This window comes from Lissotriton helveticus, chromosome 4_1, assembly GCF_964261635.1.
Source record: "Lissotriton helveticus chromosome 4_1, aLisHel1.1, whole genome shotgun sequence".
In the NCBI taxonomy this organism is placed as follows: Eukaryota; Metazoa; Chordata; class Amphibia; order Caudata; family Salamandridae; genus Lissotriton; species Lissotriton helveticus.
In genome coordinates this window covers 474,864,241-474,879,369 of record NC_136063.1, presented here as the reverse complement: position 1 = coordinate 474,879,369, position 15,129 = coordinate 474,864,241, and the positions used below count along the sequence as shown (strand labels likewise).

At 47.3% G+C, this 15,129-nt stretch overlaps 1 protein-coding gene across 1 annotated transcript in view; it reads left to right on the top strand.

The window, feature by feature from the left end:
- DECR1 (2,4-dienoyl-CoA reductase 1) overlaps nt 1–15,129 on the top strand; it is a 234,374-nt gene that overhangs the window by 199,053 nt on the left and 20,192 nt on the right. Inside the window, exon 7 of the mRNA XM_078687063.1 lies at nt 9,542–9,614. Coding sequence (XP_078543189.1) covers nt 9,542–9,614 — 73 coding nt within the window. The remainder of the gene's footprint in view (nt 1–9,541; nt 9,615–15,129) is intronic.

Sequence of the window (15,129 nt, the reverse complement as noted above, 5' to 3'; positions counted from 1 at the left end):
GGGGCCGCGAGGGGAGCAGAAGGAAAAACCGGGCAGAGAGACACAGGTGCAGCGAGGGGAACAGAGGGAGAGAACAGGCACAGACCACGTGAAGGCAGCGGGGGAGACAGACAACAGCAGTCACAGACACAACAATAAAAATGCAGTCACTACAACGGGAGCAATGAAAGAAAATACAGGCAATACAATGGAGGATGAGCAAACCTACGGCCTACCCCTGGCCACCAGGGATGAGGCGCAGGTGGTTGCCTGCGGGTGGAGGAGGGCCTCAAACTTCCTCAGCAGCGGCAGCTGGGGCAGGGACACACAGGCGGTGCTGTGTGGAGGGGGAGCGACCTACCTGGATGGGTCAAGGGTCGCTCTCCTCACCGCGCAGCGGCCGGCCTATATGGGGAGGTGGGAAGGAGGAGCAGCTGGGAGGCGGGAGGTGGGGGCAGCGAATGGGCAGTCAGGGGGGCAATGACGCAGCGGCGAGGGGCATCGAAGGAAACAGAAGGCCAAAGGGCACAACAATTGAGGGGGAAACGAGTGGCAAAGAGGCAGAAAGGTCACAAAAAGGGCAAACGTCACAAATATACAGGGGGAAACGAGTGGCACAGAAGGCAAAAAGGTCCCAAGAAAGGGCAGAAAGGTGACAAAACACGGGGGGAAACAAGAGGCACAAAGGTCCCAAGAAAGGGCAGAAAAGGTCACAAAAAACGGGGGGAACGAGTGGCACAGAGGCAGAAAGGTCACAAAAAGGGCAAAAGGTCACAAATATACAGGGGGAAACGAGTGGCACAGACGCACAAATGTCACAAGAAAGGGCAGAAAGGTCACAAAAAATGTGGGGAAACGAGTGGCTGAGGCAGAAAGGTCACAAGAAAGGGCAGAAAAGGTCACAAAAAACGGGGGAAACGAGTGGCACAGAGGCACAAAGGTCACAAGAAAGAGCAGAAAGGTCACAAAAAATGGGGGGAAACGAGTGGCCATAAGGCAAAAAGGTCCCCAGAAAGGTCACAAAAAACGGCCGGGAAATGACTGGCACAGAGGCAGAAAGGTCCCAAGAAAGGGCAGAAAAGGTCACAAAAAAGGGGGTAAACGAGTGGCACAGAGGCAAAAAGATCCCAAGAAAGGGCAGAAAAGGTCACAAAAATGGGGGGAAACGAGTGGCACAGAGGCAGAAAGGTCACAAGAAAGGGCAGAAAAAATCACAAAAAACGTGGGGGAACGAGTGGCACAGAGGCACAAAGTCCCAAGAAAGGGCAGAAAAGGTCACAAAAAACGTGGGGAAACGAGTGGCACAGAGGGCAGAAAGGTCACAAAAGGGCAAAAAGGTCACAAGAATACAGGGGGAAACCAGTGGCACAGAGGCAGAAAGGTCCCAGGAAAGGGCAGAAAGGTCACAAAAAAAACGGGGAGAAACGAGTGGCACAGAAGGCGCAAAGGTCCCAAGAAAAGGCAGAAAAGGTCACAAGAAATGTGGGAAAACGAGTGGCACAGAGGCACAAAGGTCACAAGAAAGAGCAGAAAGGTCACAAAAAATGGGGGGAAACGAGTGGCACAGAAGGCAGAAAGGTCCCAAGAAAGGGCAGAAAAGGTCACAAAAAAGGGGGGAAACGAGTGGCACAGAGGCACAAAGATCCCAAGAAAGGGCAGAAAAGGTCACAAAAATGGGGGGAAACGAGTGGCACAGCGGCAGAAAGGTCACAAGAAAGGGCAGAAAAAATCATAAAAAACGTGGGGGAACGAGTGGCACAGAGGCACAAAGTCCCAAGAAAGGGCAGAAAAGGTCACAAAAAACGTGGGGAAACGAGTGGCACAGAGGGCAGAAAGGTCACAAAAGGGCAAAAAGGTCACAAGAATACAGGGGGAAACCAGTGGCACAGAGGCAGAAAGTTCCTAGGAAAGGGCAGAAAGGTCACAAAAAAACGGGGAGAAACGAGTGGCACAGAAGGCGCAATGGTCCCAAGAAAAGGCAGAAAGGTCACAAAAAATGTGGGGAAACGAGTGGCACAGAGGCAGAAAGCTCCCAAGAAAGGGTAGAAAAGGTCTCATAAAAACGGAGGGAAACGAGTGGCACAAAGGTCACAAGAAAGGGCAGAAAAGTCACAAAAACGGGGGAAAACGAGTGGCACAGAGGGCAGAAAGGTCACAAGAAGGGGCAGAAAAGGTCACAAAAAACAGGGGAAATGAGTGGCACAGAGGGCAGAAATGTTCCAAGAAAGGTCACAAAAACGGGGGGAAACGAGTGGCACAGAGGCACAAAGGTCACAAGAAAGGGAGGAAAGGTCGCAAAAAATGGGGGGAAACGAGTGGCACAAAAGGCAAAAAGGTCCCAAGAAAGGTCACAAAAAATGGCCGGGAAACGACTGGCACAGAGGCAGAAAGGTCCCAAGAAAGGGCAGAAAAGGTCACAAAAAAGGGGGGAAACGAGTGGCACAGAGGCACAAAGAGCCCAAGAAAGGACAGAAAAGGTCACAAAAATGGGGGGAAACGAGTGGCACAGAGGCAGAAAGGTCACAAGAAAGGGCAGAAAAGATCACAAAAAACGTGGGGGAACGAGTGGCACAGAGTCCCAAGAAAGGGCAGAAAAAGTCACAAAAAACGTGGGGAAATGAGTGGCACAGAGGATGATCTTGGTCACCTTGTTAGACGCAATATTGTAAGTAGTTATACAAATTGGTCTTTTGTCTTGTATTGAATTTCCTTTTAGTCTGGGTTCCAGGAGAGTGTCTCTGATTGTTTTCTGCTCTTTTATGGCTTTTGAGATTAGATGTTTTGGATAATGTCTCTTTTAGTTTTTCTGATAGATCCTTAGCTTGGGTGTTATAATGTTCTTTTTCTCTGCAATTACGTCTCAGACGCAAGAATTGTCCGAAAGGTAAGTTGTCCTTCAATTGCTTCGGGTGGAAGCTGTCGTAGATTTTTTTTTTTTTTTTTTTTTTTTAGTTCAACCATCTTTATTTGATCATACACAAGTGACACAGCCTCACGCCTACAACCCTGGGGCCGGCGGCATGTCCATCAGTTGCATGAGAATACGTCAATTAAGCTGTCGTAGATTTGAAGACCATTTCTAGCTGTCGGTTTGAAATGGGTGGTCGTAGTCAAAACCCCTTGTTTCGCCCTAATGTTTAGGTCCTGGAAGACCAAGTGGGACCTACTCATGGTGTGAGTAAACTTTAGAAAGGAGTCCTGTAGGTTCAACCAGTTTATGAAATTCATCGCCTCAGGCTCCTTGCCTTCCCAGATCACAAGCACATCATCGATGTAGCATTTTCACAGTTTTAAGTGTTCCATGTACGGATTCTAGTTGTTAAGTATCTTCTGCGTTTCCAGGTGATGGACGTAGAGCCCTGCTACACTCGGTGCAAAAGTGCTGCCCATGCAGGTACCATGCACTTGGCGGAACAAAGTGTCTTCAAACCTGAAGTAATTCTCAGTTGAGACCAGCCGGCAACATTCAAGGACTACGTGTCTGGGTGTATTTTAAACCCAAGTGGTTTCAAAGAGTACTTCCTCCAGAATTTGTAAGGTCTCTTTGTGTGGAAGACTGGTGTAGAGGCTTTCTACATCAAGCCCAATTAGAATGTTGGTTAATGGATTGATTTGTAAATCTTGTAGGAGGACCAGGACTGCTTTTGTATCCTGTAGGTACGTGCTCCTCCAGGTCCTGGACCCCTCCTGGTCCTGGACCCTTGACTGGCATCCGAGAGTACACCTCTGCCTCAAAACCGCAGATCCTTTGATCCAGGTGAAGACTCCAATTCAGACATTTTTGAGTTCTTCGCAACCACAAATGATTCCTTGCGTCGCCCAACGACCATCCATGATGCCCGCTTAACGGAAATATCCAGCGACAACCTGCTCTTCATCCCTGCGTCAGTGGCAGCGTCTGAGTTGACTGCCAATGCAAAGCTCCAGTGAAGACTGATTCATCATACCGAACAGTAACCGTCCATGACTCCCGATCTGCTCGCCAACAGTGCTCTCCTCGCATTGACCTCCAAGCAATTCTCCCCTGCAGTGCCCCGCATGTACATGGACCCAGAGAAGGTAAAATAATCGGTGGGAAGAACCTGGTCCCACATTCTGATCCGCGCGCCATCGTGGTCGACCTAAACTGATTACTTTGGCCAGGTCGAGTGCAACCATTTAACCACAATTGGTTCTTATAGGAATTGGGTTTTTGATTGAGAGAGGTAGAAGGCCCAAGCAAGCAACACACCAATCTTTGGTAGGGTTAACCGCAAATGTACAAAGTTAACCTTTGCTTAACCCTCTGGTAGCTTGGCACAAAGCAGCCAGGTTTAACTTGGAGACAATGTGTATTTATTTTACACAGACATAGTAATAAAGTAAAAAACACAACACAACAAAAATCCCAAACTGACTTAGAAACCTAGAGTAAAATGTAATAAATTGTTAGCACAATGACAAAATTCCAACCAGTATACCGGAGATTGATTTTTTTAATGAAGTTTTTGGAGAAAATAGCGCCTCGAAGCAGAAAGCACCACTAGTGTTTATCTGGCCACGCAGGACTGGGAAAAAAATCACAAATCCAGACCAACTGCAATAGAGCGTGGGTTGGATACAGAGACCAAGTTAGTCCCTCTGAAGAGTTCCCTTCTCAAGACCAATGCAAAGAGTTCAGTTTGCATTAGAGGAGGCCGCAAGGAGTAGGCTTTCAGCACAAAAAGGAAGCTGAACATCACAGATTGTCACTGTTTTAGTACGAAAGCCAGTCGTCGCTGGAGTCTTGTGTTGTTTTACCGCTGTGGATGGTCACTATTGGCACAAAAAGCTGGTTCTGTTTGATCTTTGCATTGGCGGTAATTACAGGCATCAAACTGTTTGAATGGGCCCATTTATGGTCGTGAAGAGCCCAAGCAAAGATTTTCACCTTTTTCTCCAGGGGGAGCTCTCACTGATGCCTGCCAAGGGTCCAAGACATGGAGGGGATCAAGACTCACTCCAGCAGTAGCCAGCAGCAGGTCTCAGTTAGGTCCAGTTGATGATAGTAGGCTGGGTAGTTGCAGGGAGGCCTCTGGAAGCCTGAAGCTCATACACGAGTTCAGGCAACTGACCCTTGGAGTCTCTCTGGGCAGCCTGGGATCGGGCTGGACTGTTCCCATGAGGCACAGGGTCAAGGCTGATTTGCATATGACCAGGTCTAAACTGGGGTGGCATGGTGAGCAAAGGAATGATAGATTTAACCCTGATCTCTTGACTGGGGGTGAATGCTTTGATTTGTTCCGCATTCTGTCCATCAATTGTGTGTCTTTTGCTTTCTCTCCCTAAGTGCGCCGGGTATGCCTAGACGTGGGTCCCGGGCTCACTGTGCCACTGGAATCAAGCTATCCTGGCTGATGAGGGCTGAAAGCCTGAAACCGGTCCTGGGATGCTGTTTTCCGGTCCAGGGAGGACCTGGCTTGGCAGTTTGGGCTGGACTGTTCCCATGGGCACAGGGTCAAGGCTGGTTTGCATATGGCCAGGTCTAAACTGGGGTGGCATGGTGAGCAAGAGAATGATGGATTTAACCCGGATCTCTTGACTGGGGGTGAATGCTTTGATTTGTTCAGCATTCCGTCCATCAATTATGTGTCTTTTGCAGCCTGGGATCAAGGCAAGCAGGTCGAACCTTCCTTCTTCAGACAGCACTGTAGTCCTTCGAGCAGCAGGTCAGTCCTTCTGGCAGGAGGTCCTTCTTCGGAATCTTCCACAGGTCCAGGAGGATTCTCTTGGGTGGTTCTGAAGGCTCAAGTTTCATACCTGGTGCCAGCCTTTGTAAGGGGTAATTCCCTGACCTATTCCCAAAACTGGTTCTGATCAGATCTTCCTCTTTCCCAGGTTCTTGCTCCAAACCTTCTAGGCTGACAAAAGGCAAGGCTGGCATGCTGTCAAGTTCCTTTGTGTGTTCTGCAGGCAGGACCCTTTGAAATGTAATTAAGATAGGAGACTGCTCCTCCCCGGCTATCTTGTCAGAAATCCCTCTCCACTCACACCTAGGTTTCCTTTGTCTCTCTGGAGGTTATACACAGTCCCCAACAGTAGAGCATACACTGTTGTGTGACCCAGAACACTGTCAGAAAAGCACAGTTGTTTGGGACAAGAAAATGGCAACTTTATAAAAGGGGCATTTTCAAAATTGTAACTTATAATCCGACTTCACCTTTAAAGAGTATTTTAAATTACTATTCATTTGAGGGTAAACAGCAAATCTCTATCTGCTCCCAATCTGTAGTTAGCACTTATTAAATGTAATAAGGTAACCTAGTTTTAGTCTATGGGAGAGATCGGCCTCACAACAGTGTAAAACGACTTTAGAAGTTTGTTCACTGTCGGGGCGTGTTAAACTTAAACATGCATCATACATTTTAAGTACCATGCACTCAGCCCTAAGAGACTACCTTAGGGGTGACTCATAAGTATTAAAAAGGGCCTTTTGCCAGGTCAAAATAGCAGTTTAAATTGCAACACATTCTGCACCAGCAGGCCTGAGATTTGTTTTAAAAGTCTACTTTCAATCAATCAATCAGGGGTTTATAAAGTGTGCTGCACACCCATGAGGGTCTCAAGGCGCTGGAGGGAGAGAGCTCTGGATCAGTCGAAGAGCCAGGTCCTTCCTGAAGTTGTGTAGGGTTGGGGAGCGTCTGATGTTCATGGTGAGCTTGTTCCAGGACTTGGCTGCGATGTGGGAGAAAGCTCTCCCTCCTGTTCTGGCGGATCCGGGGGACCTCTGCCAGGTCGAGGTCAGTGGAGGGGAGATTTCTCTTGGGAACGTGGAAGGATAGTCTCTGTTGAGGTATTTGGGTCCGATGTTGTGGGATTTGTAGGCGTGTGTTAGGAGCTTGAATGTGACCCTCTTCTCGACAGGGAGCCAGTGGAAGTCTCGTAGGTGTTGAGTCATGTGCTCGTGGCGTGGAGTCCCGAGGACGAGTCTGGCGGCGGCATTCTGGATGGTCTGGAGTCTGTGAAGGAGAGATCTGTTGATTCCAGCATATAGGGCGTTGCAGTAGTCCAGTCTGCTGGTTATGAGCGCATGGGTGACAGTCTTTCTGCAGTTGGGGGGATCCATTTGAAGGTTTTGCGGAGGATGCGCAGGCAGTTGAAGCTAGTGGAAGCGACGGCGTTGACCTGGCGGTTCATGGAGAGGGAAGAGTCGAGGATGATGCTGAGGTTGCATGCTTGGTCTGTAGGAGTGGGAGGATTCCCGAGGGCGGAGGGCCACCAGGAGTTGTCCCAGGCGCGGAGTTGCAGGGTCCGAGGATGAGGACCTCTCTTCTCTGAGTTAAGCTTAAGGCAGCTGTCCTTCATCCAGTTTGCCACGTTCTTCATTCCCTCCTGGAAGCAGTCTGGTGTCGTTGGGATCTTCGTGAGTGAGCGAATGAGCTGGGTGTCGTCTGCTTAGGACATGATACTGAGCCCATGCTGTCTGACGATGGCAGCGAGGGGGGCCATGTAGACGTTGAAGAGCGAGGGGCTGAGCGATGAGTCCTAATGGCACTCTGCAGTTGATGTCAGTGGGTTTGGAGAGGAAGGGAGGGAGTCTGAATCTCTGGATTCTGCCGGAGAGAAAGGATTGGATCCAGACAAGGGCGGCTCCTTGTATCCCGCAGTGAAGTATGGCTGCAATGGTGCGATGAGAGACGGTGTCTAAGGCTGCGGAGAGGTCAAGGAGGATGAGGGCTGCAATGTGTCCCTGGTCGAGTAGTATGCAGATGTCGTCTGTGGCGGCGAGGAGAGCGGTCGCTGTGCTTACTGCGGAATCCGGACTGGGAGGCGTCAAGGATGGAGTTCTCTTCGATGAAGGTGGGCAGTTGAGCGTTCACAAGTCTCTCTGTGACTTTGGCTGCGAAAGGGAGGAGAGAGATAGTTTTTCAGGTCCGTTGGGTCGGCTGTGGGCTTCTTAAGGAGGGGTTTAACCTCCGCCTGCTTCCAGTCATATGGGAAGATGCCGTACGTGAGGGAGGCGTTGATGGTCCGTCCAAGCTCAGGTGCGAGGGCGGTGGCCCTGTAGAATATGTGCCCTGGGGAGGGGTCTGTGGTGGCTCCTCAGTGGGTTTTTTGCATGGTTGCGGTGATGTGTTCGACGGTCGCGGGCTTCCATGTCGAAATCGATGGTTGATCTGCCGCAATGGGGGTGGGGGGGGGGGTTGATGTCCCTCGTCGGTTTGCTGAAATTGTCATAGAGGTCCTTGATCTTACGGTGGAAGTATGCGCCGAGCTTGTTGCAGAGTTGCTGGGAAGGTGTGACGTCCGTTGCTTCGCTGGGTAACTTTGTGAGCTGCTGTATGACGCTGAACAGTTCTTTGGGGTTGGTCGCGTTGGCCTGGATTTTGGCCTTTATGGAGGTCCGTTTGGTGTCTCTTATGTACTGGTGGTATTCCTTCAGGGCGCTCCTGTGGATTTTCTATGCTTCCGTGGTTTTCTGGTTTCGCCAGGTTTTCTCTAGGCGTTTGCACGAGCTTATTTACTTTAGTGTGTTGAACAAGATGTGCTGCTGACCACTAGTAACCATTAATATGCAAGCCCTGGGTATAGGTGATACAATTTATTAGGGACTTAGAATTTAATTAAATGTGCCAAATAGATCTAGGCCATTTTTACCATGTTTCAAGGAACGAGCACAATCAATTTAGCTCTGGTTAGCAGGTGTAAAGTGCACAAAGTCCTAAAGCCAACTAAAACGATGTCAGCAAAAATCAGGGAGTGAATGCAAAACTGTGGGGAAATACCACACTAAGGATGTCCGGTCTAAGAGCGATTGGTGCGTTTGGCGCAATTTCCTCTAGAAACTTTAAAAATGAATTACTGTGGTTCTACTGATTGTATTTTTGATGTTTTTATGTCTTTTTTATTTATTGTAACTAACTATTTTCCTAAATTGTTTGGGGATTTTTATTGTGTTGTTTTTTCGCTTTATTTTTGTTTGAGTAATACATAAATAAATTCCACATTGCCTTCAAGTTAAACCTGGCTGCTGTTGTACTAAGCTACCCGAGAATTAAGCACAGGCTCATTGAGTGACTTTTGTTGTTTACCCTAACAGGGATCGTTGACCGCCGGCTCTTTGTGTGGTGCATTTTCTGTCTCCTTTCACAATTAATAGTAAAATGCATGGCACAACTCAAGAGTCTTGTGTATAAAAACACCAATAAAACGGATATATCGGTGAATGATTTAAATTTGTACATTTTTATTTCAAGCTTATGATGGCCATGTTTAGGTGGCAGAATGTTTTTTTCCTCTTTGTTTTTCTTGCACATGCTTCCAATAAAAAATGCAAATTAACAATTTCACTAGCCTGCCATGGACAGACCTTTCGGTATTGTCAGTGCTTGTTTACCTTCTGCAAACAGTGCTCTGGATCTTCTTTACTGTTATGTTCAGGATTTCATTTTTTTTATTTTGTTTTTTTAAAGTTCACCTTATGTGGCTTAGTATTTCGTCATTGACAGAGTTTGGTCAGTTTACCAGTGTTATGAACAGGTTAATTAATTAGGGCTTTGAGTGTGAGTTATCCATTTTTAATGGCGTTTCTTTTCAATTTTAGGTCTCTCACTAGTGAATGGGGTAGATATGGGATGCGATTTAATGTGATTCAGCCAGGACCAATTAAAACCAAGGTAAAGTATGTTTGGTTTGCACACCAAGTGCTTATATTTCACAGACAGAATCTGAAAAGTGTAAATTTTCATGGTAATGAATCTTGTATCAGAATAAACCTTCCTTTTAAATAAATATAAGCCACCCCTGTGGTAGGCCGTAGACAGTACAGCGGTCAGGGTGCAATGATTTTAAAAAGTAGGCTATGCACTTTTAGGTTTAACATGTTCTGGTGTTAAAAATTCTTTAATTAGTTTCTCACTACTGCAAGACTTTTCTCTTCCATAGGATAACATTGAAATTGCCTTATTACATTTTATAAGTGTAATTTCTAAAAGGGAAGGAATGACCAGTTCATGTTTGGTGTCTCTGGAAACACAATTTAAAATCCTAACTCATGGTAAAGTTGTTTTTAAATTGCAATTCTGAAAATGCTGCTTTTATAAAGTCTGCATTTTCTTGCCCTAGAAAAATGGTGCCTGCTGCCTGTCTCTGGTCACATGACTGGGTGTAGTTGGCAGTATTCCTCCTAGACAGCCTTCCAAGGCTCAAGAGCATTGATGAGATCGCTAACTATTTTTGCCACCAAGGTTGCCACCATCTACTTGCAATTCCCACACAGAGAGGTGGATACACATTCTTCCCCGCCCGTCCCATATAATAATAATACCGAAATTTCTAGAGCGCGAACAGCTACCTCGCCAGGAGGTGTCCCGGCGCTATGTGAGCAGCTCAGAGGGAACAATAAGTAATGCCGGTGGATCAGATCTTTTGAGTAAAGAGACAAGTTTTTAATTGCTTCCTGAACCCAATCTCTGATGTTGCCGACTGAATGGCAGGCAGTAGGGCGTTCCACAGCGTCACCGTGTTGGCTGAAAAAGTCCTGCCTCCCAAACGCGCCTTTCTGACTCGCGGGGCGTGTAACTGGAGTAGGGAGTTTGACCGTAAGAGTCTCGCCGGTTCATACCTAGGGAGTCTTGCTTTGAGGTAGCTAGGACAGGTGCCACGGAGAGCTCTAAAAGCCAGAGTTAGCGCCTTGAATTTAATTCTGCTTGTCACCGGAAGCCAGTGCAGCTCGCGCAAATGCGGAGAGACATGCTGTTTGAAAGGAATGTGTTTTATCAGCCTCGCAGCTGCATTCTGCACGGTCTGCTAACGTTGAATCAAATATTTAGGTAGGCCCAAATATAGGCCGTTTGCATAGTCAAACCTAGAAGTGACCGTCGCATGGACTACCATTTTTCGGCAGTCTTCCGGAAGAAGCACGAGGAACTTGCGCAAATTCCTCAATTTGCTTAAGCACCCTGTTGTCCCTGCTGAATGTGGGCGGAGAAGGCCAAGCTCTCATCCCACCTTACCCCCAAGTTTTTAGCCTTTATGCTTGGGGGAGGCGCGGGGCCCATTTCAGATGGCCACCACAAATCCGGGGAAGGGCGAAGGCCTTTCCCAAATAAGATCACCTCCGTCTTGCCAGCATTCAGTTTTAATTTGTTGGTGTACATCCAGCTGGCTACATCGCGGAGGCACCGCTTAAATTTGCCGAAGGCTGCCTCCAACACTTCTGAGTAGGGGAAGACGAGCTGGGTGTCGTCTGCATATGAGATTGCCGTGACCTCCAAGGCTGGATGTTTTTCCCCCGGTGTCTCCTCTTAATGCACAGCGTCTCCTGGCGAGCCTCAAGTCTGGGTCCCCGGCCGATGTTGCGCCCCCTTCCATTCTGAAATTAGCATCAGAGTTTGTAGTTCCAGTCATTCGGAATGTAATTAATGCCTCCCTTGCGGTTGGACTGGTTCCCCCGCTATGGAAGCAAGCCAGAATTAAAGCACTTCTAAAAAAGCCGACTTTAGATCCTGGGGATTGGGCTAATTATCGCCCAATCTCTCTACTACCGGGCATTAGTAAATTGGCTGAGAAATATGTCAATTCTATACTGTCAGCACACTTAGAGGACAATAATGCTCTACATCCGACCCAAACAGGATTCAGAACTAAGCAAGGAACTGAGATGGCTCTTCTTTCGGTTGCGGAAGAAGCTAGAAAAATTGTGGATGCCGGAGGCTGCGCAGCTATCATCTTATTAGATCTCAGCGCAGCCTTCGACACGGTAAATCACTCTATCCTGACTCAAAGACTGAGGGAGGTAGGGGTAGCAGGAACGGCCCTCGAGTGGTTGCAGTCTTTCCTCTTCGACAGATCTTTTAGGGTCTTCGAAGGTGAGGCTCTCTCAAACCAGACCCCTTTACAGTATGGTGTTCCCCAGAGATCTTCTTTAAGCCCTACCATGTTCAATATCTACATGCGGCCCCTCGCGGGCATTGTGCTTCCCTGGGGGATCCAGCTGGTGACCTATGCCGATGATACCCAGTTGGTGGTATCTCTCAGCCAGCATGGTACGACTCGCAACAATCTGAATTCCTGCTTGGTAAACGTAGTTGAGTGGATGGACTCTTCTTTTCTTAAACTGAACGGCTCCAAGACTGATATCATGATACTGGGACATTCTGCTCCCTCCAATCTAGACGCTTGGTGGCCAAGTTGCTTAGCCCCCCCCCCCTTCACCAAAGAAACAGATTAAGAGTCTTGGGGTATGGCTGAACTCTAACCTTAGTTTCTCTGTACAAGCACGTGAAGTGGCTGCCACTTGCTATGGTCTGATTAGATTGATGAGGAAGATCCTTCCTCTCCTCCCTTTTGACGCTAGGCGTCTGCTGATGCAAGCCCTTATTCTATCATGTCTAAATTATTCTAACTTATTATATCTAGGGGCCCCACAGGGGACTATTAAGATCCTGCAAGTTGTTCAGAACTGCGCGGCACGACTTTTATTGAATGTCCTGAGGCGTACCTCAGCTAGGTCAGTGCTCTGTCAATTACACTGGCTTCCGGGTCAACAGAGAATCTGGTTTAAGGCGATGTGTTCAGTGCACAAAGCCATTACCGCTAATGGCCCAGCAGTGATTCTACCGTTGATTCAATTATATTAGGCCCCCTGGACATTGAGATCCAATAATAAAAAGCTGCTGATAGTTCCCAGGATCCACCGTGCACGCATGGGCGGTCGGAGATTTATGCTCCATGCAGCAAAATTGTGGAATCAACTTCCTGATTCAGTTCGTCTTGAGCCCAATTATCTTCACTTTAGGAAACTGTTAAAGACCTTCTTTTTTCCATGAGTACCGGTTAAGTTCTAGTTGTCCTATAGGTCGCTGGGATGCCCTAGGGTAGCCATGCGCCATATAAATACATATTCATTCATTCATTCACAGCTACACATAATGGAAGCTTAGGTGTGACTGGATGGGCCATCACTTGCAAAATTGGAGGGAAGAGGTGGGCCCAACCTCAGTTGCACCTTAGTAGGCCGTGCTCTGTTCCACACAAAGGGCTTGGAGGGCAGGGCATCTGTGCACTTCAAAGGCATGCCTCTAGAGGTTTCTCCCAATTTCAAAGGGCTAACAAAGTATAAAAGAAGGACCTTGGACACCACCTTGTCAGTACCCTTCTGTGAAGGTGAATACTCTGCCAGGAAGGAGAACTGCTGTGCTGCTACAAGGACTACCACTTTGCTGGACTGCTTTCTCTGAAGGTTTTATCCACACTATGTGTGGGAGGGTATGCTCAGACGTGAGTCCCTTGCTCATTGCACCATCAGGATTCAAGCAAGCCGGGCCGAAGAAGGCTGTGATGCCAGAAACCGGTCCCCGGAAGCTTGTTTCCTTCCCAGTATAAGAATTGGCTTGGTAGTTTGGTTTGCCCTGTTCCCGGCATGCTCTGGGACAGGAACAGACTAATTTGCATATAGCCAGGTTCTGAGCTGGGATGGTGCATTGAGCTAAAAAACTGTGATGGATTAAAACCATGATCTCTTGACTTGGTAAGAGCATTCTGCATCATTCAGAAACTCTGTCCATCACCACCCCCCTTTTCCAAAATCGGTTTTATCCACACTATGTGTGGGAGGGTATGCTCAGACGTGAGTCCCTTGCTCATTGCACCATCAGGATTCAAGCAAGCCGGGCCGAAGAATGCTGTGATGCCAGAAACCGGTCCCCGGAAGCTTGTTTCCTTCCCAGTATAAGAATTGGCTTGGTAGTTTGGTTTGCCCTGTTCCCAGCATGCTCTGGGACAGGAACAGACTAATTTGCATATAGCCAGGTTCTGAGCTGGGATGGTGCATTGAGCTAAAAAACGGTGATGGATTAAAACCATGATCTCTTGACTTGGTAAGAGCATTCTGCATCATTCAGAAACTCTGTCCATCACCACCCCCCTTTTCCAAAATCTGCTACTCTGAAGGAACTGCTGCCCTGCTGTGCTGACCTCTTGCCTGGGGAAGAAGAGCTGGATCTGCAACTTAATTTTGAACCCAACACCCCAAAGTGACTCGAAGAGCATGTCTGCTGGCCTCCTTCTCTGAACCTCGGGGACATAAAAGGCTCTTCAGAGAGTTCTAGCCCCCCAAGATATGCCTCTCCGGCCCTGGACCCTTGGTGTGGCTCCAGGGGTGTGGAATTTAATAAAATATCTACATGTTCATGGGACAGGTTGCTTCATAAATCTACATGTCCTGTAAAAAAAATCTGCGTGGCCCCTTTGGAGCCACGCTGTGCAGCGACAAATTATGGCAGCATTCTTATTACATAGGAGTTCTGATGATAGTCTTCTGATTAAGGAAAGGGCTCATACTATAGAGGGGTTGGAATACTAGCGAGTCTCTTATTTCACCACATTTCCATAGTTCTGCAGACTGGGGCTGGAGGTAGCAGTAAGCAACAGTTCCAGGGTTGAAATGCCTTTTTTGGTCTTTACAAACCTACTTACTTGCATGTTTTAGGTGTTTTCACCAGCTCTTCTCTAATCTTTTTCCATACTGAGAAAGTCTGGAAATTTACTCCTGACAAGGGCTCAATAAATCTTCTTCCAGTGTTGGGGAAAAAAGTGGTTGGAGGAACGCTGAACTTGAAGACGCTCAACAGATTTTCGCGTTAGGAAATCTGCACATGCATATTTGCTTGTTCTAAAATGCAGTTCACAAGTATTTTCTAGGAGTGTGTTTTCCTGGCCTACTTTTGTAAATTCCACCTTGATTCTTGAAACTCGTAAATCTGCATTAATGCAAGGACATATACTACGGATACACTTTAGTGACTTTCTTTAAAAACTGGGCACCTATTTAGGTCAACATTAACAAAGACCTTCTTTTTTATGAAACTTCTATCTTTCTTTCTCTTTCCGCTGGCTTCACTGTAAGTGACATACTGCTCTTTCACAAGGAACATATATCGGCAAACAAAGTAGTTTTGTTAAGTGCCAAGGACTACTGTGGCAATGAATGCTCTTTGAGACCAAAAGGTATTCTTGCCAGTGTTTGCTATAATGGTGAGAATCCGACAGCTACCATAATGTTTTATAAAAACCATGTCGGAACATAACATGCATTGACAAAACTAACATTTCAGACCTTTTGGCTTTGCTAATGCGTGTTTATTTTCATATTTATCATAATCTTGCTGAAACTGGTTATGCTGCTTCCAT